This window comes from Symphodus melops (assembly GCF_947650265.1).
Source record: "Symphodus melops genome assembly, chromosome: 1".
Lineage (NCBI taxonomy): Eukaryota > Metazoa > Chordata > Actinopteri > Labriformes > Labridae > Symphodus > Symphodus melops.
The window spans coordinates 37,598,681-37,625,830 of record NC_136691.1 but is presented as its reverse complement, the minus strand read 5'-3'; the positions used below and the strand labels follow the sequence as shown (position 1 = coordinate 37,625,830).

The 27,150-nt window shown below is 41.9% G+C and overlaps 3 protein-coding genes across 10 annotated transcripts; 1 reads left to right on the top strand and 2 right to left on the bottom strand.

Moving 5' to 3' along the window:
- Positions 1-726: 726 nt before the first annotated feature.
- On the bottom strand, positions 727-4,249 carry cUnh5orf34 (chromosome Un C5orf34 homolog). Its single transcript, XM_079341354.1, has 11 exons — positions 3,941-4,249; positions 3,327-3,416; positions 2,892-3,257; positions 2,576-2,820; positions 2,378-2,476; positions 2,119-2,239; positions 1,914-2,005; positions 1,763-1,832; positions 1,574-1,674; positions 1,422-1,468; positions 727-1,305 (listed from the first exon to the last, which is right to left on the bottom strand). The coding sequence occupies exons 1-11, from the start codon at positions 4,142-4,144 to the stop codon at positions 1,124-1,126; spliced, it is 1,617 nt and encodes a 538-aa protein (XP_079197480.1). The 5' UTR covers positions 4,145-4,249; the 3' UTR covers positions 727-1,123.
- A 3,823-nt stretch (positions 4,250-8,072) lies between these two features.
- Positions 8,073-16,284, top strand: LOC306831202 (E3 ubiquitin-protein ligase RNF34-like). 6 transcript variants are annotated; one of them, XM_079355154.1, is made up of 10 exons: positions 8,073-8,231; positions 8,449-8,493; positions 9,018-9,053; positions 9,252-9,470; positions 11,217-11,603; positions 12,296-12,355; positions 13,216-13,417; positions 13,578-13,607; positions 13,807-13,854; positions 14,442-16,284. In XM_079355154.1, the coding sequence occupies exons 4-10, from the start codon at positions 9,267-9,269 to the stop codon at positions 14,627-14,629; spliced, it is 1,119 nt and encodes a 372-aa protein (XP_079211280.1). In that variant the 5' UTR covers positions 8,073-8,231; positions 8,449-8,493; positions 9,018-9,053; positions 9,252-9,266; the 3' UTR covers positions 14,630-16,284. The 6 variants fall into 6 exon arrangements, with proteins under 6 accessions (XP_079211280.1, XP_079211277.1, XP_079211279.1 ...); XM_079355151.1 differs by lacking the exon at positions 9,018-9,053 and having other exon boundaries at positions 8,449-8,479; XM_079355153.1 differs by lacking the exon at positions 9,018-9,053.
- A 1,009-nt stretch (positions 16,285-17,293) lies between these two features.
- kdm2ba (lysine (K)-specific demethylase 2Ba) lies at positions 17,294-26,219 on the bottom strand. Of its 3 annotated transcripts, none has more exons than XM_079346735.1 (10): positions 26,067-26,219; positions 22,964-23,191; positions 22,699-22,842; positions 21,811-21,897; positions 21,146-21,433; positions 20,221-21,035; positions 19,891-20,054; positions 19,649-19,810; positions 19,309-19,527; positions 17,294-18,447 (listed from the first exon to the last, which is right to left on the bottom strand). In XM_079346735.1, the coding sequence occupies exons 1-10, from the start codon at positions 26,118-26,120 to the stop codon at positions 18,266-18,268; spliced, it is 2,343 nt and encodes a 780-aa protein (XP_079202861.1). In that variant the 5' UTR covers positions 26,121-26,219; the 3' UTR covers positions 17,294-18,265. The 3 variants fall into 3 exon arrangements, with proteins under 3 accessions (XP_079202861.1, XP_079202863.1, XP_079202862.1); XM_079346737.1 differs by having other exon boundaries at positions 21,146-21,424; XM_079346736.1 differs by having other exon boundaries at positions 22,964-23,188.
- Positions 26,220-27,150: the final 931 nt, after the last annotated feature.

Below are 27,150 nucleotides of genomic sequence, written 5' to 3'. Positions count from 1 at the left end.
AACAATCAGCAGGAAGAGAATTACTCTGGGAATAAAGATCGTCACAAACAACCACATCTGTGGATCAATTTGATATGTTTTACTTTTTGTTTCACCCCCAGAAGAGCAGTTAAAGACATATTCGAGCAAAAACTGACATGTCATCTGAAGTTTTGAGTGTCAGCAGAGAAAAGAATCCGGGAAGAGAAGTAAAGGCAAAGAAGATGCATTAGTGTGTGATTAAATCAGCGTCTGACTTAGTCTATGCAAAAACTTCATAATCATTGAACCAGTAGGCTTTGGCAGCAGATTTGATACTTGCAATAATATTGTTGACCACTAGGTGTAGCTCAGACACAATCTACATCTTCATCTAATCTAGACAGGGAAGGGCGAGCCAAGTGCTCAATTTCATTAACTGGATTTCTTATTTAGATGTTTGCTGGTAGCCATGTACAATGCATGAAATAAGATACACTCTTTCCTTTTTTCAAAATCAGTTTTTTGCTTTTAGCTCCTGATAATTTCAGTTAAAATTGAATCAAACTTTTATTTCAGTAATGTCTGTGGAGACAATGCAACCGATAATTCAGCAATACTAACCCCCTGATTTATTGACTTGTTTGTCATGGTGTTTGTTCTGTTATTAATCTATGCTGGCATGGTCAAAAAGAGGATCTTTGAACTTCCACCTGTTTTATTACTGTAACATAATACTACTACATAAAAGGATACTCAGGGGCCTAATAGGTTTTGAAATCAAAAACTTTATTTAAATGACATATTTCATAAGACAATTCTTCACATAAAGAAAAAATCTGAAAGACTTGAAACTCTGAAAGTTTAGTTGTCAAAAAGTATAGACGCATGTAATACATAAAAAGGAAAAGAAAACAGCAGAAAGTGTCAATAAAAAAGAATCTAATTTCATAATCATCTGATAAAACATTTAATTAATTTAAAATACAGTTTTATGTGTGAGGCAATAAAGACTGTAATCAACACAACACATTTTGTTTGTTGCTGCTGCATCATTGAATATCTCATTTAACTTAAAAGAAAAAACTCTCATCCTGCATTTATATTTGTATTCTCAAAAGTGGAGTGGACATTTAGGGGTATTCTTCTGAAACATGTTTTTTTTTCAAGTCAGTGTGGCTGCAGATATGAGAGCATCAATGTCCTGGATGGCTTTAGACGTCCTCTGTAGAGCTTCAGCGATGCAGTTCTCACTTAATGACTCGTGTTTCACCTCTTCTGCTGAGTTACTCCCAACTTCTGTACAGCCTTTCTCTCTTCTTAGCAGGCAGTTGTTCTCTAGCAGAACTGGACACAGAGTCAAAGAACACACTCTGCATAGTATACATGTAGTGACAGCTCACAAGATCATCATTTTAATTCTCAATACCCCTTAGTGCCATCACCTTCGTTGTAAAGGATACAGTTGAATCGTTTAATCTTGTCCAACTCTGCAGCTACGAGATCTGACCTAAGTTTCATAGAAATAAAATAATGTTTATTCTAAAGTGGTTAAACATCCATCTTTTGATAAAAATAATAATACCAACAGAGTGATCACAAAATCATGACTCACCGGCTTTCTATTGATCGTGCAACATTCACACGCTGCTCTATAGATCCAGGAGGGTTGGACAGATCTCCTTCAATCATTGTTGGTTTAGAAACACATCTGCCCTGAAAACAATGCCATGATCAATTCAAAGACTAGAATTTGGTGTTAATACTGTAGGCATCAACAGTTGTGACAAGGAACTCCTTTTACATCTTCCAAACAGCTAAGTGTTACAGGAAGTTTTAGTGATTGCTTGGCCTCGTTGTAGCATGTCAGGATCCTGTAAAACAGAGGCATGCTGGTCAAGACTGATGCGATCAAGTCATCAAATCAAACTGACTTTGACGAAGCATTGGCTCACCTGCTCGCACGACTCACAACAGAGCAAATAGAGTACAGCTGTCCGGGTACATCAGGTGGAAGGCTGTTCAGATGGTATGTTACTTCTTTCACCTATGAGACAGAATAAATTCAATATCGCTTTTAAGCAGAGATGCACTGTAGCCCAAATGCTACTTTAAATATAGCAGATTAATAAAGTTAAATGATGAGAAATCAAAATGTACCCGTCCTGACAGAGGTTCAGGTTTGTGGTGGGTGAAGTAAGAGTTGAGGACACCATTAGACCGGAGGACAGATCCATCCCCTGGAGAAACCTCTATGACTGAGACAACTCCACTCAGTATTCTACACAAGTAGCATTCAGATAAACACACAGTAAACATATTGCGTTATATAATAAAGTGATAAACTGATATTTCCCCTCAAATGTCCTTTTACAGCCTTATTTTGGTTTGTTAAAGATCTAAGATTTAGGTATCTTACCTGTATGTGACTCCTTGACACCACATTACTTTTACCAGCTCTGTTGGAAGATCTTGGTCTAAATGTTCTTTTATGACCAGAGGATCTTTGAGCTTCCACCTTAAATACATAGGAAATGAAGATTAGCTCAGTCAGTGAACGAGGTTAAAAAGGTGCTCCACATGCCTGTTGTCAATGCAGATCAATAAGTTGTTTAACCTGTGCCAATGAGGTGATGTACATGTGAGAGGCAGCACCGGTGGAAGCTGAGACCGACTCTCTACACTGGATGGATCAAACATTTGGTGGAGATTGGCAACACCTTCTGCCTCAACATCTTCAGGTTTAGAAAAATGAGCGGTCCAAAGATGGCGAGCCAAGTACAGAGGGTAGAACCAGATGGGGTCCACATCAGAGCAGGAGCGATGCTGGACCACAGTGGTAGATTGGAACATCTCCTCCAGCTGGGAAGGGGAGTAACATATTTATCCAAAGCTTTGATTTCAAGTACTGAAATATTACTAAGAAGCCTTACCTTTGGCAAAGCAGTGCTTGAAATCTGAGGAGAGCAAGACGATGATCTAACAGAATCATTCCTTCTGTTTCCTCCACCCTCATTAATGTCTTTGGTCTCGTCATAACTGCTCTGGCAGATCAGATTGCTTTCATACTGCTCCTGACTGCCTTTGAGGACTTCAGTGCTGGGGTGCTGATTTTTATTCCGACTGAGGTTGCAGGTGTACTCCACATAGAATTCTTCACCTGAAGGTGACAGCATCAACACAGCTCGTCCCTCCTCTGACCTGACGATGGTCTCACCTTTTGGACCTCTTGGTGCAGGATCTTTATCAATGGAAGACCACTGAGGCCACTGAATGTCCGAGTTAATGCTGAAAAATGGCTGAAAGAGGAAATACAATCAAATTCCAAAACTGTTTTGGGAGACAAGGTGTTTATATGGGAACCTTACCTTCTTGTTGTCCACAGGGATGAGTTCCTCTGGCAAATATGGTCGTCTTGCATATTTATTCCTAAATGCTAATGCAGCCACGATCAACTCCTGAAAATTACATTGTGACTTTGAATCCTGTGGGCAAGTCAGTACTGTATTCATCAAAGCAAATACCAGCCTCTATAGACATTGATAGAGTTGTTCATTTTCACTATTCATAAGTACATTTGTAATGTAGGCCTTGTGTATTTCCACCACACAATGATCATTATGTTTTACTTTTCGGCAGTTATTTGTTAAGTAAGGTTATTTTGCTAGTTTAAAATGTTAGTAAAAACATCCATCAACTGTTAATGTGTAGGCCTATACATAACAGAGATTAGCTCAAATACTACCGGTTCACACATGAGAAAACCTGGCTCTTTAATCAAACACTAATCACAATGAAAATATCTAAAATGAAAATAATACTGAAAAAGATTGTCAATTGATACAGAGTTGTATTTTGTTACTAGTCGTCGGCTTTTTTCCTCCTCTGTCCAAAGGCCACATTTCGTTTAATATAGGCAAACAAAAGAAAAATTACCAGCAGTAAAATAAAGGTTTAAATGTTGTTAATAAGTTGAGCACACCTTGTGAGCGCTGATGGTGAACCTGGTCCTCTGTCGGACTCTCTCTGGAGGCTTCAAAGGATGATCGCAGGGCTCTGCGGGTTTTACCAGCATGAATTCACAGCCACACGGCGACAGCTGTATCTGTGCTCCGTTACTGCTACGGACATCTACCGACTGATCCTCATACATGATCATTAAAGTCACACACGTTTTGTTTTCCATCGTAAACCCTGTAAACGGGAAACCACACTCTATCTCCCGGGTTGTAGACGCGCTGAAACTCAAAACACAGTGACGCGTCGTTCAACGTCATCAGTTGGAGACAATAATTGTTGGCGCGTTTACAGGCTGCATCTCACTTCTCTTATTTGCATCAACTGTTCTCCAAGTTGTCTCCTCCACTAACATACTGGACTTTGATGATTTTAGTCATAAATACAATATTGAATGCTCCAAGAAGGACTACTGGGCTATAATTAAAGCAATTCCAAAGGCTTTAATTGGTATCATTAAGGGAACTCTATATGCCAATTACAATGAAACTGCCCAGTATCTCTATAGATGGCCAACCTTTTCTTGAAAAAAGATGTAACAATAAATTGTTGAGATCGACTCTCACCAAAGATTTGTTTCCCTTTCCTCTCAAAAGAATATTTTAAAGGAATATTCCACCTCGGTGGTCAACAGATTTAGATGTAATTTTCTTAGCTTTCCTGTCTCCCCTAAAGCCAAAGTACATTTTAAAACAATAAATTACATTTATCTATGTGGTGAATTCATAAGACAGATCTTTAATTTGGACAGTAATGAATGTGCATTTTGTAAAACAGTAATAGAAACACTTGAGCACTTAATGTTTTCCTGCAAGGTATCTGATTCATTTTGGAAGAATTTCACAAGTTGGACAGACCATAATAACATGGATGTGCCTCCCCTGACATACAACAGTGTGAAACTTGGTTTTATAACGGAGGACAAAAAATTAGAATTTAACATAACTTACTTGTACTGGCCAAATATTTTCTACATGTCTCCTCCACTTGCATCTTAGTCCCGCCCATCAGAGGTGCACGGAGGAAACGAAGCAGAGGAGAGAGGAAGGAGGAAATCAGTTTTCAGTCTGCACAAATACACAGCGTTATTTCTAATCAAACACACAGTTACAGTTTTCAGTCTCTTTACCTGATAACACACATCTGAAGAACAACCTGCAGTCTGCTTCAAACCAAAAGGACCATTTCTACAGACCAACAGATTTTATGTTGAATTGTCTCACTTAGCCTAGCCTATATTTTGACAATGAACTCTGTGTTTTATAAACACAGATATTTCTGTGGCAATGATAGGATCTAAATGATGAAACTGTGTGAAGATAAGTGTGTGTAAAGTTTGTTTGTGACTGACAGACTCCCTCTTCATCAAACTATCATCCTCGTCATCATCTCACTCTGTGACTTCACTCTGTAACCTCTCTCTGTCACCCTGTGACTTTACTCTGTAACGTCTCTCTGTCACCCTGTGACTTTACTCTGTGACCTCACTTTGTCACTCTGTGACTTCACTCTGTAACCTCTCTCTGTCACCCTGTGACTTTACTCTGTGACCTCACTTTGTCACTCTGTGACTTCACTCTGTAACCTCTCTCTGTCACCCTGTGACTTTACTCTGTGACCTCACTTTGTCACTCTGTGACTTCACTCTGTAACCTCTCTCTGTCACCCTGTGACTTTACTCTGTGACCTCACTTTGTCACTCTGACTTAACTCTGTGACCTCAAACTGTCAATATGTGACCTCATTCTGTGACTTCACTCTGCCATTACTGTGAACTCACTATGGCTTCACTCTGTGACCTTACTCTGTGACCTCACTGTCACTATGTGACCTCATTCTCTGACTTTATTCTGTGACTGTGACCTCACTCTGTCATTATGTAACCACACTCTGTCACCCTGTGACTTCACGATTTGACCTCACTTCTTCGTCTACCTTTCTCAGTGACTTCACTCTGTGACTACACTCTGTAACCTCATTGTGTGACTTCACTCTGTAACCTCAATCTGTGACCTCACTGTCACACCATGACTTCACTCTGTAACCTCTCTCTGTCACCCTGTGACTTTACTCTGTAACGTCTCTCTGTCACCCTGTGACTTTACTCTGTGACCTCACTTTGTCACTCTGTGACTTCACTCTGTAACCTCTCTCTGTCACCCTGTGACTTTACTCTGTGACCTCACTTTGTCACTCTGTGACTTCACTCTGTAACCTCTCTCTGTCACCCTGTGACTTTACTCTGTGACCTCACTTTGTCACTCTGTGACTTCACTCTGTAACCTCTCTCTGTCACCCTGTGACTTTACTCTGTGACCTCACTTTGTCACTCTGACTTAACTCTGTGACCTCAAACTGTCAATATGTGACCTCATTCTGTGACTTCACTCTGCCATTACTGTGAACTCACTATGGCTTCACTCTGTGACCTTACTCTGTGACCTCACTGTCACTATGTGACCTCATTCTCTGACTTTATTCTGTGACTGTGACCTCACTCTGTCATTATGTAACCACACTCTGTCACCCTGTGACTTCACGATTTGACCTCACTTCTTCGTCTACCTTTCTCAGTGACTTCACTCTGTGACTACACTCTGTAACCTCATTGTGTGACTTCACTCTGTAACCTCAATCTGTGACCTCACTGTCACACCATGACTTCACTCTGAGACCATAGTCTGTCACTCTGTGACTTTAATCTGTGACCTCTCTGTGATCTCACCATTTAGTCTGAGACCTCACCCAGTGACCTCACTGTGTAACCTCACTCTGACCTTGCTCTGTGAATTCACTCTTTGACCTAAGTCTGACATCACTCTGTGACCTCACTGTGTGGCTTCACTCTGTGACCTCCCTCTGTAACCTCATTGTGTGACTTTACCCCGTGACCTCACTCTGTGACTTCACCCTGTGACCTCACTCTGTGACTTCGCTCTGTGACTTCACTCTGTAACCTCACTCTGTGACCTCACTGTCACACCATGACTTCACTCTGTGACCATAGTCTATCACTCTTTGACTTTAATCTGTGACCTCTCTGTGATCTCACCATTTAGTCTGAGACCTCACCCAGTGACCTCACTGTGTAACCTCACTCTGACCTTGCTCTGTGAATTCACTCTTTGACCGAAGTCTGAAATCACCATGTGACCTCAATCTGTCATTCTGTGAATTCACTCTGTGACTTCACTGTTTGACTTCACACTTTAACCTCCCTCTGTGACCTCACTGTCATTCTGTGACCTCACTCTTTGACCACACCCTGTGAACTCACTCTCTGACCACACCCTGTGAACTCACTCTCTGACCTCACTCTGTAACCTCACACTTACTGACATGGGCAATCTCTAAAGCTAAGTACAGTTCTTCAGATGACAAGAGTGTGATGTGGAATTAGATTTTGCATGTCACTGAATCTCTTCCTGTTTCCCAGCAAGAGTTTATCACTGAGTCGAAAGCTGATGAATCTTTGGATGATATTTTTTCCACAATACAATCTTGCAGTGAAGCTGAAAGTGCAACCTTTGGCTACTTTTTGGGAAGTGGTGTATTGGTATGTAAGTGGGTTTCCCAGGGTCCTGACAGTGTTGGTGATCCAGATGTCCAAATAGTTGTTCCTACTAGGTTACAAAATGAAGTGCTGAAGTGTGCTCTTTAGACCAGGCATTTGGGTGTTAGTAAAACGTACCGTCACGTTTTGCATTATTTTTTCTGTGTGATGTGGCAGCTTACATTAAGACGTGCCATAGCCTACATGTCAAGTGACCGGTAAACCTAACCAGTGTATTAAACCTGCACCTCTCTATCCAATCCCAGAGGTTGATAATCCATTTGAACGTTTGATCATAGATTGTGTTGTATGGTTGTACCCAACAGCACATAACAAGGTTTCTGCCTCTTAGTTTTACTTCTTATAATGTGTTAATTTCCACTGCAACTTTGCTAAATGTTGCTTAGTGGTTTTCTCCTGATGGATTCATTTGCGAAATACAAATTGATCATGAAGGCTGGAGGCTGTCCTTGTTTCTATATTTGACCAATGGGGGGCGGTGTTATAATTACATCTCAGTCTACCGCATCATCATGACGAAGAAGAAGAAGCAGACCGGAGTAGACGGAGTAGACTCGGTCCGTGCTCACAACACAGACAGACGCATACAAGGCAGGCCATTAAAATAAGAAACGCTCAGTTTTGCAATGATAACACGGTCGATCTGTCATTTCGTACTAGACACGCCGGAGCTGCAATGAAGGTACGAGTTTCTCTACATGTCTTCCTCATTTGTGTTGCTGTGCTGAGCTAACGGAAGCTAATGAAATGAAAGCTTGGTGTTAAATGGCCTGCTGTGCAGCTGACTTTAAAAACGACGACAAGTCAAGTCCAACATGATCATTATGACTCTTATACATATATAGATAATATTATATGAGTTAATGTGTTGTCAGTTTATTCGATTGTTTGTGTTGTAGTCGTTGCAGCTGCTCACTGGTCCACATGAAGGTTCGTGTGCTTAGGTTAGTTAAATGATCATATCTCTTGTTACATTACACTGTTATAGATGCATCCATTCTGTTCAGTGATTAGGTGTCAAATATTAATTTTCATTAATTATTGGAAATATTCTAAACTAGAAGTTCCTTAATACCATAAATTAATGTGTGTCCGCGCGCATGAGTGTGTATGACTTGATTTGTATTTCATGTTTATGTTATGTATCTATATTTGTATACTGTCTTCACTAATCAGATTCACTAAACTCACGATGTATTTAACTAAATGTAAACAAACGATGACAAAAGATATACACCCACTCTTAAGATCTGTTTGGCCATATATTATTATTATTATTATTATTATTATTATTATATATTATACTTGATATAATGGGAGTAGATTGGAGCTGTCATTGTGGTGTCGATTAAATGCTGCATCATGTTGGCTGTGCTGTTTGTGTAGTTCTTTGTGTGTTTGTGTAGTATGTGCACACAGTTTTTGTCTCGTCTTTTATCCTCTCACCTCTTTCATTTTCCATCTTGAGGAATCCAAAATGCTTCCACACCTTTAAAAGACAGTGGTGAGTCCAGCAGCTGCCAACCTCCTCTGCTCTCCAGCTGCTGACGCTCACCATATTATTGTGATCCATTTTTCAGAGTAACGATGTGAACCTTGACACCATTGAATTGATATATCACGATTAATCTTTACGTCCCTACTTACTCAGTTTGATGTGAAGATAGCATGTACTGAAGAGATGGTGTTTTGTGACATTCAGGCAGGGGCCTCGTCTATGTGGGCTTCATGCTGTGGTTTGCTGAATGAAGTAATGGGTACTGGGGCTGTCCGAGGCCAGCAGCCAGGGTTTGGGACCGGTGCGGGACCCTTCAGGTTTGCCCCCAGTGCAGGATACTCCACATACCCGCCCACCAGCTCAGGGACTCCTGGTCTTGTATGTAAGGCCTGTGGTCAGGCCTTCTCCGTCTTCAGGAGGAAGGTGTGTATTACAATGTTCCTTCTTGTGATGGCACTTCATGTTAATTGCTCTGCTGACTTAATGAGAGGGAGGAGGTGCTCGCGCAGAAGTCGAGGGGGACATGGGATAAATATTTTAGCCAAAAGTGTAAATCATCTGCTGTTGTTGGCTGTTAGAGTCATCTTACTTTTGGCGTGAAGATAAAGTGCACATTTTGTTGCCACCAGGCCAATGACGCTAAAGTAACATTGATTCAGCCAGCCTGTAAATAAAGCGCTGATCTTTGAAAGAATTTTCAATCTTCCAGATAAAGTACAAAGCTTTTTTAAAGGAAAAGCAGAAATAGTGCCACACTATTATAGAGCAGAGAATAACTCACCCATGTTTTCTAAAAAAAAAAAAAAGTGAAAATTGTTACTTGTTTATTGTTTTGGTGGGGAAGAGGAATTAATTGAATTTACACCTGCAGGCTACTAATTTCTCTGGAAAAGACTTTGTTCTGGCTGGTTGAAGAGACAGATGGACAACATGGACACTTGTTCTCTAATGTCACCTTCACTGAGTGTTCATGCAGGTCTCCTTCTGTTTGAGTCCTGCACTTTACTAGCTCTCTGAGCCAGTCGAATCCCACCTCTTGCATTCATTACTGTTTGATGTTTATCAATTAAAGACATGTGCTGCCTTCATCTCGGTGCCTGGAGAGATAGAGCAGATGTGAGAGAAAATGTAAAAAATCTCCTAATTTGGAAACGGTATCTATCTGGTGATGTGTTAAAGGGACATTTCACCCGTTGAAACATGATTCTATATGGACATTGAGTCATATATGTAGTAGAAAGGTGAAATAATTTTTGAGGTTGGTTCCTTCTTGACTGAGAAAAGGCTGAAACTGACTTTTTGGCTCATGTGGATGAAAGACAACAACTCCCAGAAGGCCCAGCACGGCAAGCCACTCCCACTGAAGTTTGGGTGCACTATTTACAGTCTATACAGACGTTTCATTAACTGATTCTGAGATTTCTTCCAGAAGGAATTATCATCTCAGAAAGTCCTGACAGCAAACAAACTCTCTGTCTGTGTCCATAGACAAACAGTGAGAGCACCGACACAACCAGCCTGAGCCAGCTCGAGTCGCTCCAGGCTCCTCGTTCTCACCGCCCTCGCCAACAGGCAGGTCTTGTGCTGCTGCTGAGGCCTGTCTGCAGCGGCCACCTCCTCTTCCTACTCGTCGCTATATTGCGGCTCGTAGAGATAGCCACGAACGTCCGATTCGAGCACGTGGCGTTGAAACAATACTTGTTAGCATAGCTTCAGAGCAAGAAGGCGGATGTTGCTTTTAGATTCTGTGAGTGAGGTCCCGCCCACTAATCTGTAATAGGTCTGTAGCTCCAGTGGGTCGAAAACATGAGGAACTAGCGATGTAGTTTCATCCCCTCTAACCACAGCAGCCTCCGCTGACGCAACATGATGTTTTTCGTGTCATTGGAGGCTGCTTTTTAGAAAAGAAATACAGAGCTTTCCCAGCTCAGAGGAAAATTAGACCGGGTTGCACGACCATTTAAAAATTCTGCCAGGTTTCTAATGATACAAAGCCTTATGACAATGTGTGAAGTATCCCTTTAAATATGATAATACAATGTTTAAATTGAAATAAGGACTTTGAGCCATATTTTCATGCTAAACGCAGCATTTTTTACCGAGGACATTCTACAGATCAATACCAAATATCCTCATCTTCATCTCTTTTCTTTTACTCTGTTTCTGCAGTACATTTGCTGTGACTGCAAGAAGAGCTACTGCTCCCTGTGCTCCGTGCTTCAGGAGAACCTGCGCATTTGCGCAACATGTCATCTGTTAAAGGCAACAGCTTTCCAGCGGCCGCGGCTCATGCGCCTACGAGTCAGGGACCTGCGTCAGTACCTGCTGCTCCACAACATTCCCACCGATACATGCAGGGAAAAAGAGGACCTGGTGGACCTGGTGCTCTGTCACCGAGGAATCGAGGAAGAGGAGGACCCCGACATGAGCAGCATCCACTCTCATTCCCTGTACACACAAACATCTTCCACCACGCAGTCTGCCTCGGAGCTGTCTGCTTTTGTCGTTTCTCAGGAGGAGCGGCTCAGCAGGAGTGACAGTTCAGATACCAACCAGGTCAGGGCACACGAGTGATGATTTATGGTTTTTAATAATGCCACTCTTTAGCCAGGTGCTTCTTATTTGAAGAGCAACACAACAAGCCTCTGGCATTTGAAACTGGCTTTTACAGTGCCCTCTTTGGTTGTTCTTACTTATTGACTTATTCAGCAGGAACAAACTATTCTCATGTAAAAAAAATGTGTATTGTTAAGTACTGGCCTTAAGACACCAATCATCAGGACTTACTACATGAAGTCAATACTTGTGGCAGACTTTTGTTGTGCAGCTTTACATGAGTCTGTGGGAATCCCTTGTCATGTCACCAAAAACACATTCTGAAACAAAGCGGTAAAGGAAGGTTTCATTGTTCATCCTTTCATCCTGGATTTACAAAATGAATGCATTGACAGAAGGGAAACTGAACTGGATTTATTGAGACAGAGAGGCAGAAAGAGATCATACGAAGTGCCACAATTGGCACTGAAATAGGACCTCGGCTCCAAGCAGCGAGGATCCACTATAAATACTTGTACTTGGCCTGCTTAAGGAGCAGTAAGCCTTTCTTTGACTGTAATGAATGAGACATTGTTGTTTCCAAAGTGTCAATGGGCTGAATGAGGAATGTCTAATCCTAATCCTCTGTTAACTGGCCTGTTCCCTGTATGTGGTGCAAACTGATGTTTATTGTTGCTGCATTTGTGTTGCAGGATGGTGATGCAACGTCTGTGTCTCTGCTCAACCTGGACCCCAGTGATCACACTCCTGAGGTGATCAATAAATCAGTTGCAAATAAAGTATTGAATGGCCGCTTTTTAATTCTCTTCTGAATGTGCATACTGGAGTATAAATAGCAATATTATGTATTTGTGTTGCAAATCCATTTAAATTAGGCAAGCAATACATGTTATAAATGAGATGCTCGTACATACATTTTCTCTGTTGAATCTAAAACTAAATAACAATGAAACTCCATTTGTTTGCCAGATATTCTACTCAGCAGACTCTGGAACAATTTCTTTTGCTAAGGATGCTTTCTGAAGTGGCTTCTGCCCTGCTGATAAGAATACATTGCCTTGCACATTGCAGTGTGTTACAAACTCGAACTTAAGACAAAAGAAGCTGAAATAAACCCATTTTTAATTTGACATTCAGCTACAAAAAGTGCTGATGCATTTGAACAATAAAAATGCAACATAGAGGATTCTGGGATATATAGGCAGCATTTAAAGGGGACACATTGGAAAAAAAACAAACAAACAATTGAATTTATTTGGGTAACCTGAGAGTCTACTGACTCACAAAATCTGAAATAAGTTGCTCATTGCATTTAAAGAGACACGCACCAAAACGGAGCATTCAGAAAGAGCAGGTTTATACGGGGTGACTAACTTCCTCTGGTGCTTGATATATTATATTCTGACCACAGCTCAGATGTTTTATTAACACCACAAGGGCTCATTGAAAAAGTGAATAAGGGGTAGAAAATGTCCTCTTTAAATCTAACATTGATTCTTAATGTAATGTCTGCCACTGCATGTTGTAGTATGTATTATTATGTTATTTGAGTGCTTCTTTATGCTTTTTTTCCTTCTTTCTATTATTCATATTTTGAATTCTGCTCTTTCAGGTCAGTCCTCAGACGCGATGCCGGGCCAGAGCGTCTCTCTCAGACCTCTCGAGCTTGAGGGACATCGAAGACCTGTCGGTCAGACAGCTGAAGGAGATCCTGGCCAGGAACTTTGTAAACTATTCAGGGTGCTGTGAGAAGTGGGAGCTGGTGGAGCGCGTCAGCAGATTGTACAGAGAGACGGAGGAGAACAGGAAGTCAAGTGAGCATACACTTTGTCCCTCTGTGATAACACTGTTTGCTTTTGCCTGTCGTTAGCTGTATTCATCTGGAAATTCTAAACACGAACAAAAGAAAATTTGGTCTTCACACAGAGAATGGGCTATTTTTAATAATTGAACTCTGAAATCTTTATCTTGCAGTGGAAAATGTGAGCAGTACTGTAACCACGGGTAAGTTGACACTCAGATATCAGTATTCGACACCACATCCTGTTTTTAACCCATAGGAAGCTGATAGCTTTGCTTCTTACAATATCAGAATGTAGCTAATACTGGTGCCTTGAATTAAGATGCACTTATTCCGAGTAGGGTTCAGAGAATCATGCTGAAATGTCTCTTGCTTGCTTTATTCCCCCCCCCCACATTAAAGTGGTGGCCTTCCCTCCCTCCCCTCCCATCTGCAACGGTGCCTTCGGAGGTAAGGCTTGTATATTGCCCGTCACTGTTGCTGTGGTCACGTGAACCATCTGTGGCTCGCTTCTCCATCGTGCAGTCGTGTCAGTAGCGCATCTATATTTGCAGTCGACCCATTCTCATTTGTTATCCAGCCTGACTTGTTTCATTGATGTTCATGTTTCCAAAATGAAGAGATTTTTTTTCACGCTCCAGAAACACTGTTCCACCTTGACATCAATCTTCCTCTTTCGTCTGTTCATGTCTTAAACGTGTGAAGCTTATTTTACCGAGACCTGCACGATGTCACACGTGTATATTCACTCACTTACCAGCATGCCTCCAGTGATAAAGACCCTGTGGTTGTCATGGAAACATCTTGACACAGCCATTGTAGGCAATGACATTTTTGAAGAGATTGTAAGCATGACCTGACTGAGATAAGGCACACCTGATAAGACGAGGTGTTTTATTGAGACGCTCTGTGTTTTGAAGCCCCTCTTGTCTCTTTTCACTGCTGGAAGTTTCACAGCTTTAAAAAAAAAAGAAAGAAATAAAGAAAAAGCAGTGTTCTTCACAGTTCCCGCCTCTGTATCCGTCTTCACCTTGCAGATGGAGAGAAGGTCCCTCTGACGATCAATGACGACAACCTCTGCAGGATCTGCATGGACGCCATGATTGACTGCGTTCTCCTGGAGTGCGGTCACATGGTCACATGCACTAAATGCGGCAAGCGAATGAACGAGTGCCCGATCTGCCGGCAATACGTCGTGAGGGCTGTGCATGTTTTTAAGTCCTAATACACCAATGCAACACTGCTGCTCGGACTGAGACTTCAATCAACCATGCAGCTCATCACCTTCAAATCCATTTAAAGACTTACTTTATGGATGTTCCACATTTGTATTTCCTCAATTCCCACATTATTTGCACATGGATATATAATATTTTGTTTTTTTGACTCCTGAGTTTCACCAGTGGGCAGAGTGGGATAGACCCTCATGAGTCATTCCTCAAGTAAACATATCTCTAACTCTGTTTATTCTCAAGTGTCTGTTTGGCTTTTCTTCATGTTTTTTAAAGCAAAGAATGCAGTCTTGTTAGACACAACTCTTCACCCTCAGATTTAACTTTAAACTGTAGCTGACACTCAGCTCTGCCAGGGACTCTTAAGAGCCCCTCGCTTTACAACTGCTGCAAGTGACTACATATCTTAATAACACAGTGGGCTGACACACACTGGACCTCTCCATGGGAGGGGCGGGGGGATAGCCTGTTGGTGCCAAACGATGGGTAATACCATCATGATTTTCACCTATTTATTTCCCCTCGACTTTGTGGCCCGGTGTGTGTCAATTCTCCAGCACGTTTTAACAGAAAGCACTTTGTTCACACTGTGTGTTTACTGCACCACTTCTCACAAACAACTGCAAACTAGGACCAGTAATGACAGCTGAGGTAGCATTTGTACAAGGTGTTGTTTACTTGTCTAGACTGCAGCTTGATTGATCGAGTTAGGGAGGACACTGATTCTGTTCAGGAAAAAAAAAAAGGCTCATCAGAAATAACTGAGCTCGATATTGGTGATATATAATGAAGTTTGTCAGTTTTATTTTTGTTTCATTGTATTCTTTTGCTATAAAAGAAGCTCTTATTGCAGTGCATTGAAAAATCTAAATGGTCATACAATGTGTGTGATTACGGCAATAGCTAACCTCCGCTGTCACCTCTGTCTTATGTGGAGACAGAAAAAACGGTGCTAACTCATCCAACCATCTTCCCTGACTTCAGCTGAACTGTGGATGTGAAACTGAATGTTCTTATCAGTGTAGTTGTATATTGTTGGGGCTGGAATGAAGTGTCTTAATGCGTTTGAGTAGATTTTCTCATGTAGGAGTAGTGTATTGAAATAACTATTCGAAGCTATAGCTACAAGTTTACTGACACCTGTGGTTTAGAAAGTATATAGAAATAATGACTTGCTAATGTACATTTGCATATATTGATCCATATGAGATGTATATATCTATATTTTTTCCATTTGATTTGAATGGTGTAATATGAAATAATGAAAATGTCCCTGGCCTTGGGTTAGTTTATAACTTTTCTGTTTTCCTGTCATGTGAATTGAAAGATGTTTTATCTCTCTTAAACCAGAGCATGACACGAACCCTTTATGACACTGGTTATAATCTCTCTCTCTCTCCTTCCTTTCAAACTACATTTCTTGGTTGTCTTCTCTACTGATCCTGCTCAATCACAATTTTTTCAGCTCTTCAATGCACCACACAAATTCAACACTGCTGCTATTACAGATAAAAGTCCCCTACCTGAACAAACAGGAGCGGAGAAGTGACACTTTTCCTTTAAAGAGGGTGTTAATATGTGCAAGGTTTGTTCTTTGTATTTGGGAATGTTAAACTTTTTATTTTGGTAATTAAAGATTTTAATCAAAGTCTGTTTTTGTACACTCGTGAATCTTAAGTAGCAGTGTTGCCGTTTCATCTAAGGTATTGAATATGAGTGAAAAGTTTCCATCAATTTATCAGCACATAACTTTAACATTTGACAGGAAATAAGCAATAGGGAGGTGATTTGGCAATTTTGTAAATCATAACAGAAAATATTTGGTGGTATAATGTGTAATGCAATGACTAACACATCTGAATGTAATTTCACACTGGGTCTTGTAAATTACACGTAATTGAAAAAGGTAAAAAAAAAAACTTAAAAAAACAAGCATAAAGGATAAAATTATGGAAATTAAAAAAAATATACATTTCAAAGGACAGACTGAAAATGCGGCTTAAATATTTTTCACATTACATCATTTACTTGTATGTACCGTAAATGTGATTACGAGCGTCAAATCCTCAACTATTTAATCATTAATTTTAACTGGCACTGTGTGCTCTTTTAGGCTATCCTTGCTCTTTGCTGCTGTAACTTTACATTTCTCAGTTGTGGTACAAATAAAGATTGAACACTAAGTCTGGTGAGGAAGTCTTACATTTAAAGAAGAGAGGAAATTATATATTTGAAAGTAGTGGAGGCGTTGCATGGATTATGTTGCTGTGTTACAAGTGAACATCATGATACAGTTCTTATCCAACAATCTATCTGCCTTCATTTAGACGGGAGAGCTGAAGATAAGACGGGACATAATGGGAGAGAGTGTAAGAGATGACATGCGCCAAAGAGTGTAGGGATGGGGAGTCTAGTTTGCGACCAGTACTACCAGTACTCTGGTTTCTGTATATGCTCTACATACTGAGCAAAGCCAGCCCCACCTTCCTCCAGACCATTCAATCAAAACCAGACATTTACATTAGCACCTTCTGACGACCATGGACGTCTTCTCAGACTGATTCTCCGCAAAGACGTGATTCAAATTCACCCTCATTTACAAAACCCGGGTTTCCTTGTTCCATCAGACTGGCAATAAAAGCTCGAAACAATGATGGTACAAATGAAATTCTTTTTAATGCATATTTGCACATACTTTTTTGCATTTACAAATATAAACATTATCACATTTACCTGATGTGATAGATTACAGCACAACACACAACACCTACTGTATGGAGTTAGGACTCAAGATATGCAAAGCTGTTTTTTGTTTTGTTTTTTTGCATAAGTGTGTCAGCTGGTTAGACAGTCAGTGTTGGTCAGCTGTCAGTAACACACTGTCTTTTCACCGTCAACTCTCTGGCACTGGTAGAGAAACCTCAACAACTGGGAACATAAGAGATCCATTTTTGGACCCAGCTGTGAGACGTCGGTGTCAAGTTACTAAAAAAAAAAAAGTGAATAAATACAAACTGTAACAAAAAGAAAGTCAATAAATTAATGTTGAAATGTTGGAGAAGCCCCCGTCAAACACAACAATGATCTATTTAAGTATTAAGGTGAAAACATGGGGGTTTATTGGGACATTTTGTTTACTGCGTTTTATCATCCTTCAATTATATTCTAAATATTCAGGAAGTGTTTATCAGATGTGTATGACTGTACATTTCTGTCTGGTAGTCAAGTTATATTAATGTGTAATTATGGCACATGTATGAAGGCGAGCTAAGAGAGGGGGCTATATCAGTTCTCATGCTGTGCGGCCTCTCCTGTGGAGCTCCTCAGACACTGTAAACTCATGAAATGATGCTTTATAAAAATACTGCTTTCAAATATTTAAAGAACAATAAACAACCAGAAAGTCAATTACAAAAAGTAAGATATCAAAGTACACGCATGCCTTTTCTTTTCATCTGACCAGAGAATGTTCAAACACGATCCTTCTGACATCTCCGTCCAGCAATCTGCCTTCAGTCCGTTTGCTGTGACATCGACTCAGAGGCTTCACAGGGCCAGTCAAATAATAATAATAAAAAAAAATTCTTGTTCCATTAAGTGCAAAGAGAATAGTTTTGTCCTGTTAGCCACTAGCTTGACTTCTGTAGCAGTTTTTCCTCTTTCAGTCTGAACGGCACGCTGACAGACATCTCTGCGATGAACCTCTCGCAGGCCGTCTTCGTCACCTGCTTACAGAAGCGAAGGTCGATCTGACAGATGCTCCCACAGCGCTTAAAAAAGTTCAGGGAATGGTCCGTGACTCTGTTACACACTAAAGGGAGAAAGAGATTTTTAAAAACTGTATTTGTGTGCTCTGGCGTTTCATTTTTCTCTTTATGTAAAAAAAAAAAAAAAAAACTTTGACATGATCTTGGTGCTCAAAGGCTCTTAATTTAAATCAGTCCAAGTAGGCAACTGGCTACAACGTAATAACAGTGATGAAAATTACCTTTAAATAATACATTTCACCAGTGGGAGAGATTATGGGCTGAATAAACCTGACTTATTTAATACAAATCTTTTTTTGCTCAAAAATGTTTCTGATATGCGAGTGTGTAACAGAATGACTTAAATGTCGCACTTTAGTGATCCAGGAATACGCTGCGATACATCTCGTCTGCTACTCATAACGTAAAAAATACTCGATCCATTTTCTCCGCCGTTAAAACACAAATACTCTGAAGATACGAGCATTGATCCATTGTTAGTGGAAAACCGTTGAAATAGACTAAACATCCAAAAGCCAGGTTTGAGAAAATTGGGTCTGCATGCCTCAGATTAACAACCTGTGTCAACAATGAGAGTACAGCCTCACTGGGGGACGAATTTAATAAGTCACTATTTTATTATCGGCCATGTTTTAAGACTCCTGATGTTATTCGTGAAACTGCACTTTCTTTCTACCCTGACAGCTAAATGTCTAAGAAAGACCTTTATAGTGAAAACATTTTAGTGAGGTTCAGTTTGAGTTTAAAACCTTTTGATTTGAGAGCACAGTTACATTGTCTTTTAATCAAGCCTACTTTAGTCTGTTGTGTCTTCTACCCTCTTTGTTTCTAACTAGCATCGCTTGCAGGCTCCGTGGATTGCTGAGGATTTCTCAGTGAGCAAAGCTGTGGTTCCTCGTCCTCACCTGACAGGTTGATGTCTGTGAGTGAGTCTCTAGTTGTGGTCCCGGCTGCGGTCAGCAGGTTAACTGACTGGTCGTTGATGTGGTTGCAGTAGCTCAGGTCCAGACTTGACAGAAAAGGCATCTGCCGACAGATGAGGCGCAGAGATGTGTCGGTGATGTCCAGCCCCGCCAGCCGCAGGTCCTCCACGTTCCTCAACTTGCAGCGATTATCTAGCTGACCTGTCAAACATTCACATGAGGAGCGTCAGGGACCCATTCATTTAAATCGTCAACACTGTCACAGTGCACTGAAGCAAAGGATCAAGACCACGCCTGAGGAAGTGTTTGTGCTTTGAGTTACCTGGTCTGTTGTCCGTGGGGGGTGAGAGGAGGTCTCTCATCTGTGCATCTTTGAGTCCCTCCACCCACTGCACGTCCAAGGTGCGCAGCAGAGGACAGCTGGAGGTGCAGAGCGCAGACACAGCAGCCCAAGAACACCCGGATAACTTCAACACTCGCAGACCTGAAAAATCACAGCAGAACTTTAAAATGACTGATGCAGGACAACAGACGACAACTGAATCCAGAATCACTCGTAGTCACCTGGTAGTCTATTAATAAGCCAGCTTAATTGCTTCTTGGAAATGTTTGTCCAACTCAGGTCCAAGGAAACCGGCTGTCGGCGTATAATCCCACTTAGCATGAGTGGTGTGATGGATGTGCAGCGGTTCAGATCGATCTTCATCCAAAGTCTTTTATCACAACACCTAGACATCAGAGAGACATTTATGTTGCATGTTTGGTCTTTTGTGTGCATCAAACAACAAAACAATGAAATCCAAGCTGTAAATTCGGAGCCGAGAATACTTTTCTTTTTGACTCGCCTGCCATGTTGAACATATGATATACACGTGCTGATTTAAGTTTGTTTACCATCTATTCCAAGTCTTGCAGACTCTCATGCAGACGCACAGCTCCTGGTGTGTAAGGTGGCCAAAGATCTTCATCCACACCTCACGCTGTATGACGTGTGTTTTTCCGTCTTTCAGAGGCAGTCTGTCGGGCGGCGGGCTTATTGGAGGTGGCCTGATGACGTGCCGCTCCATTTGCACACATTTCGGTGGGGAGTGTGGGGGTGCCGGCCGGTTGGTGGGGGTGCTTCTGTTGAAGCCCAGCGGCGTGATCTGACTCGGGTAGAAGTGACGGAGCTCCCAGGGCGTGCCGTTCATCTCTTTGGTCTTGAGGTGGGACCTCTGATCCCCGAGTTCGCCGCCGTTGCGAAACAACCTCTTGGGCTCCTCGTTTTCAGACTCGGGCTCCACCTTGAGGGGTTGGCGGTTCTCGTTGGCCAGGCAGTCCTCCGTCTTCTGGATCTCCTGGTTCAGTGCTTTACTCAGCTCTCGGCTCAGCTCTCTGTTCGGTAAACGTCGCTTACGGCGGGCTTTTGGACGTGGGCCTTTTTCCTGGGTCTCGCTCCCCCCCTCGCTGCTGGGGCCGGCCTGAGGAGAGCTGCAGAGAGACTGGTCGCTGTCTCCAACGGGAGTTTTAATGCAGGGATTCAAGAACTCACTCCTCAAATCTTTTTCGTCCCCTTCTTCTCCAGGCTCTCCAAAACGCGCTCTCCTCTCTACGCCACCCCTGAAGTGAGGCTCTCTTCCTCTTTCATTCTCCTCATATGCCTCTTCGTCATCCTCTTCTTTCTTGATTTGGTGCAGGAATTTGGAGAAATAAGGATCATCTGGTCTTTCCTGAAAGAAAAGAAAAAGCGTGAACATTATTTACACTACTGTGGGAGTGATTCTACTTGTGCCAAACAAAATACTATGTTCTCAACTGTCACTCTGGGAATGTAACAAACCTTCTTCCTCACACCCAGATCCTCCTCCTCATCGTCGTCAAACAGCTTCCTCTTCTTCCTCAGTTTGTCCTCCGGCCGGGGCCGCAGCAGGTTGCAGGGGGAGAGCAGAGGCGGCTGTCGATGGAGAGACTCCTCCGCCCTGAACCTGGGAGTCTCCTCTCTGTCCGGTCTCCTCTTGGCTGCAGTGGACACGTCCCCTTCCTCCTTCACAGGCTTCTGTTCCCTCAGCAGAGAGCCGGGGAGGTTGGAGGCGTATTTGAACCCTGGACCCCTTTTTTGCTTCAATGCCAGAGGGGACAAAAAAATTGCGAGACAACTTTATACCTTAAGCCTATGGTGAGGAGTGAAACGAGCTGCAATCCAAGAGTGCCTGAGGTCTAAGAAACATCAACACTGTGATCGAAACATCAAGTGTGCGAGTGGTTTCCTGCTTCTGTGACACACCAGACTTTCACAGACCACAAAAGTTAAAAACCAGAAGTGGCAAACTGATCACACACAATAAATAAAATGACTGAACTCGGGTAACTACACTCATAAGCGATACCAAAACTCTGAAAATCTCAGGAGTCTTTGTTGTTCTCTCAGCCAAACATATTTCCGACACACACTTAGCGAGCGATTACATAATCTGAATCTTCTGACTCACGCATATTTGTACTCACTTTTCCACTCTTCCCAGCGTGGTTGCATTTCGGACATTCCCAGCAGTTCGGGAGCTCGTCGTTCACCACTCCCGAGGCGTCGCTCACCTGATGAACAAGAAGAAAAATGAGCCGGACGCCGACGAGAAGCTCCAACGTTCAGCTCGTTGAAAAACAAACTAGACGAAGGGAAGCGAAAGTGACTGTTGTGAAGTGTTTCAGCCGTGCAGGTCAGCAGAGTTTAAACCTCCAGAGTCAACGTGCAGACTCTTGCTTTATGCACAAAGCAGAAGAAAGGAACTAAAGGAACTATTACTTGAGCTGCATAAATCTGCACTTCCGACCAATCGTACTGTCCAAATTGTTGCTTTTTGGGCTTGAGCGTGGAGAGAAAACATTTTGTTGTTGCCTGCAACAATACTAGACAGCGCTTGTTTGAGAAACTGGTTTGACCGAGCATGTTGTAGCAACCGCCTGTTGTGTTTTTGCCACAGAAACAAACAGGGTGTGTGCTGCTTTACATTTTGGTGTTTTTTTGTTTCACTTCACAAAACGCGTTGAGCTCTACTGCCCCACGTACTCGTTTGGCAATGAGTGTATTCATTAATGGTTTTAATCCCTGTAATGGTTTGCACTCGGCAGCATTCGGTGGGAGTCAAATCATCGAAACCTGATGATGTCACACATGAGCCATAAAACCTCCCGAACCTCCGGCGTGATGAGAGTGCTCAGTGTTAAATAAACAACGCCAATCCTGTTCTTTAACTGCAGTCTCAGTACAGTCCAAGTGTCTGACTCACTCACAGTATGATTGGCTGTCCTGGGATTCCTGGCACTCTGCTTTAACAGGAATGAGTCAAAGTATGAATGACTCTGCTGAGGTGGAGGTGTTAAACTAACTCTCTTTACCTTGAGACAGTTGGGATGGACGATCTCGTTGCAGATGGAGCACTCCATCAGCATGAAGTTGAACTTGTCCTCCTCTTCCTCCAGTGTGTCCTCTTTGCCCGCCTCTTTACACACGACACACACCGCCGTGTGGGGCAGAACAGGCTGCACGGATCGGGGGGGAAAAGAAGACTTCAAAGACGAGGCACCGACACCAAGTTGTTTTCTTTGTAGAAACAGGAGGCTGAGTACTGTGTAAACGTTTGGAAAACAACAATTAACTTACCGCAATGCATTGCCTCATAATGCAGGACTGCTTCATGCGTCCCGGGCCCCCGAACTTCTTCATGTCTTTGCAGAAGTGACACTCGCCACACTCGGTCCGCAGACACGCCTCACACTTTCTGCAGCGCGTCCTCCTGCGTCTCGCTCCGGATGAGCTCCTGTTGGACGGCAGCTTAACGGCCGACGTGGTCCCCATCTTTGGGGGCTTCGGCCGGTTGGCTGCCCGCTGCTGGAAAACAGTGGACAGAACATAAAGACACAGTCAGTGGAGGTGGACAAGTTTATACCCGTAAACCTCAGACCTGTCAGATGAACAGCCGGTGCTTTATTCAGTTCTTCTTTGTCATCAGGATCAGATATCAAAGTCATGACTACCATGTTGCCAAAAACACAAAAAACTGATGATTCATTTCTTAACTTTAGTCACAATACGCTGTTCAACGTTGCTACATGACAAACTAGAAGGTGACGTTGTTGTTATTTTTCAAGTCGTGCTTTCAGTGAAATGCTTGCAAAAACAACTCAAGACCAAACATGTTTTTAATGTTGGTTTTTACACAGGTCATCATCATCTCGTGCAGTCAGAGAAACAGTTTAGAAGACAAGATGAGGGTTTACATATCTGCACCGAGCATTACTGTAACAGAAGAGTAACATCATCAAATGATGGACACAAGAAACAGCATTTTAAATTTAAAAATTATATATATATCATCTGTTGATCTATTGTGTGTGTGTATATATATATATATATATATATATATATATATATATATAAATAATATTACACAAAAGCGCCACAGAAAGGACCTTCCAATGTCTCTGTTTGGTTGATAAAAATATTTCACTGACCGGCCAGAGGCAGCAAACGTTCTCATGTTGAATAAATGATCAAGATACAGGAAAGAGAAACCAAAACTATATTTCACAAGTTAGCAGACCAAACCCACAGATTTCTGTAAATCAACATTTAACCTTCATGTTCACACATACTCTCCGTGTGAGTCACCGGAGCACATTAAAGGCAACAAAAGATGAGCCTTCTTTTCTTTCTCCTGTGAGACATAAACTCACACCCACTGCTCTGATCCCAAATTCATGTTTGCGAGATTTTCTCTTCTTTTTTTTTTTAATTCTCGCATTTATTTTTAGCACCTTCCCTGTTGCTATGGCAGGATCGTAACGCCACGGCAAAGCAAGGCAAATCAAAACGCATTACGCTGATTCTTCTTATTACAGGAGAGATTACCTTGGCAACACGTTATGCCATCGCTGGTGGCGACCGTTTCAATAGAAGACTGCAAGAGGTGGATAAAAATAGGCTCACATGAGGAGGTTATGATGAAGTGGGAGGCTGTGAGCACACTTTTTCTCCTATTGTTGATCACTAATAGAAAGCATTTATTTAATCCCACATTATCTAATGTCTGTAAACTGAGTGCTGTAGACAGGTCTGACAGGTAGAACAAATACGCACACAGAACAAGATGTACTAAACTATTTAGACTGATGAACGACAATAACACAAACACGGAAGGGACACTTGTGAATCTGTTGACAGTAACAAAGAACCATCTCAGCAGTAGCTGATTAACATTATGTATTTCCTGCCTGAGAATTTAATGGAGGCGGCTGTGACCCCATAACACATGTCCATGCATCTGGTGTCAAAAGTTGAGGGAAACATGAAAAAGGAAGTTCTTCTAATGCACGGGTGGTCACACTGTCAACATCGATGTTTTTTATTTTGTTATTTTTTTCCTGTCACCAAAATTTCCCGAAGTATCCGATCCTGTCAAAATTGAATGCAAGTGTCCCGCCACAGTTTTACACAACTAATAAAACACAAAGCTAGCGCCTCATTTCCCTCTGATATAAACAAATAATTTTGTGACTGAGAACAAATCAGAGCAGCCGAGATCAGCTGACCCTCCTTTACTGTAACCCTGTGCAGTAAGATGTCAGGAATTTGGGATTGGTTGCCGAGGCCTGTGAACAAAAACATGGCCTATATTCTTTTCAGCGTGGTCCTCTGACTCAGCTTCAGAGAGGCTTTCAGTGGGAAGAAGAAAGTCACGAGGCTTATCATTGGCTGCTCATGTACAATGTTATTCAACACAAGTAATAAATAACGCGCTACTGTCTTGTGGCACAACAGAAGAATACCTTCTCTTATGATCTGCTGGGTGTTGTTGGTGTCAACATTGTGTAAGCACAAGGAGTTGGCTCTTATGTCAGCACTTCTCATATGTCCAGTGGAGACTTGTGCAATATCTGTGAGCCTCGTTTGAAAGCAGATATCAAAACTTTGTCTGGTATAGTTAATGCTCAACTACTTTGTGAGATTTAACTCAATTTGCTGGGTAGTTTGGGGTGTGTGTGTGTGTGTGGGGGGGGGGGGGGGGGGGGGGGGGGGGGGCTGGGGTGTCAGTGGACCCCAGTTTGGGACCCACTGGACAACCACGAAACACAAGCAGAGCCCCTTCATTGTTCCCTCTCCCCATCCCCCCCCTCCACAGTCAGTCCCAGCCTAAACAACAATATGCCTTTAAGTCGTATTATAGGCACAGTCTGGTGAGGAAATGCATAGGAACTGAGAGGAAATTAATCACAGGAGGAGCATTTTTTTCTGAGGGGTTACATGTGGTAGGTTAAGTGTACACGAGTAAATCACATATCGCACAAGAATCAAGTTAATCAGTCTTAGATGTAAACACATCTTCGTCACAGCCACGTCCATGTGATATCACTGGATGACATGGGTTTGTGATCATGTTGATCACAAAAAAATAGGTCAACATAAAAGATGTCCAAGGTGGAGAGGACACGGTGTGTTTGTACACTCACCAGTGTACCGACGTCCACAGAGAGCTGTGTGTACTGAACACTATCTCTTTATCGTGCTTAAATACTAAAGGAGCTTTTAAAGGAACATTTCACCATTTGACTCGACCAGGAAAACAGAAGAGCGGCTAAAACACCCAGCGTTAACCTGAGGCAGCAGAAGATATACACACTTTACATATATACTTTATTTCCCAGAGCACACACTGCCATTCAAACAACACACGAGAGGTTATGTAATGAAATGTAGGAGCTCTGACCTGCTCAGACTCTGAATCATATTCCTCATCGTCTCCGCTCAATGACAAGGCCATGGCTCCTCTCTCTCATCGCTCGTGAACACCAGAGAAAACTAACATGGCTGAACAAGGCTCCTCCAACTCCACCCCTCCTCCTCCTCCCGTCACATAATGTTCATCATGCTGCGTTCAGGAAACATAGGAACATTCACAACCCACTACTTGCTACTCAATGTGTGTTTTTCTTTGAACAAAGTATCTACGTCTGAAAGAAGTAAATGCGGGAAAACACATCCATGCAATTTAAAAGTGACGTGTTATTAAAGCTATTTATGAAGGGTAAAGGTGTGTATGACAATGAAATGATTTTGACATCATTTTTTAACGATGATAAACGAGTGTATTGAGAGCATCATCCATGCTAACAGGAAGTAAAGATTGGAAGGAAGCACATCTACAAATGCAACACGCGTCAGTCTTTGTTTCGGACTGTTTGATTTTCTTTTATATCTTAATCCTCAGATACTTAATGGGTTAGTTGTGGCATTTGATTGTGATCCTTTAACCCAATGACTGATTTGTTTGAGTTAGCTGACGATAATTCAGAATGTCAGAAAGTTGCGGGATATTTAAATATGAAAAAACAAGTGATTTTTGACAACATTGGTCACTTGTCAGTCAGTAGTTTTACCCATATGTGTGTGTGTGTGTATATATGTGTATACACACACACACACACACACACACACACACACAGGTGCGATGACACTCTAACCTCAGGGCTTAGTTATAGAGCCAACGTGCTAAAACAATAAATCACATGATACTGAGCTAAAGATGTCAAGTCTCTTTGCTGTTGACTTGTGGGACTGAGTGTTTAAGAAGTTTGAACTCACACAGAACGGTAATGCCTCCTCACTAAATCAACCTGTGAAGAAATGACCTGCAGTCAGGTAGTTCTCCTTTAAGGCACCTCAATGACATAAGATTTCAAACTGAAATGTTTTTAATTGTAAATGGGCTACTGCTTTTGTAATGCAGAGATAATCAATATGAATAATTAGAATCTGGGATAATTATTAAGAAGGTTTACACTACAAGGAAA

Excerpts from the sequence above, each read along its gene's own strand:
- cUnh5orf34 (XM_079341354.1), bottom strand. The coding sequence starts at position 4,144 with ATGGAAAACAAAACGTGTGTGACTTTAATGATCATGTATGAGGATCAG. Across the intron at positions 2,477-2,575 it reads ACATCACCTCATTGGCACAG|GTGGAAGCTCAAAGATCCTC; the intron begins GTTAAACAACTT and ends TATGTATTTAAG. Across the intron at positions 2,240-2,377 it reads TGTCAAGGAGTCACATACAG|AATACTGAGTGGAGTTGTCT; the intron begins GTAAGATACCTA and ends CTACTTGTGTAG.
- LOC306831202 (XM_079355150.1), top strand. Across the intron at positions 9,471-11,216 it reads TCTCCGTCTTCAGGAGGAAG|TACATTTGCTGTGACTGCAA; the intron begins GTGTGTATTACA and ends CTGTTTCTGCAG. Across the intron at positions 11,604-12,295 it reads ACAGTTCAGATACCAACCAG|GATGGTGATGCAACGTCTGT; the intron begins GTCAGGGCACAC and ends TTTGTGTTGCAG.
- kdm2ba (XM_079346735.1), bottom strand. The coding sequence starts at position 26,120 with ATGGCCTTGTCATTGAGCGGAGACGATGAGGAATATGATTCAGAGTCT. Across the intron at positions 23,192-26,066 it reads ATGATTCAGAGTCTGAGCAG|CAGCGGGCAGCCAACCGGCC; the intron begins GTCAGAGCTCCT and ends ACTGTTTTCCAG. Across the intron at positions 21,434-21,810 it reads ACGCTGGGAAGAGTGGAAAA|GCATTGAAGCAAAAAAGGGG; the intron begins GTGAGTACAAAT and ends TTGTCCCCTCTG.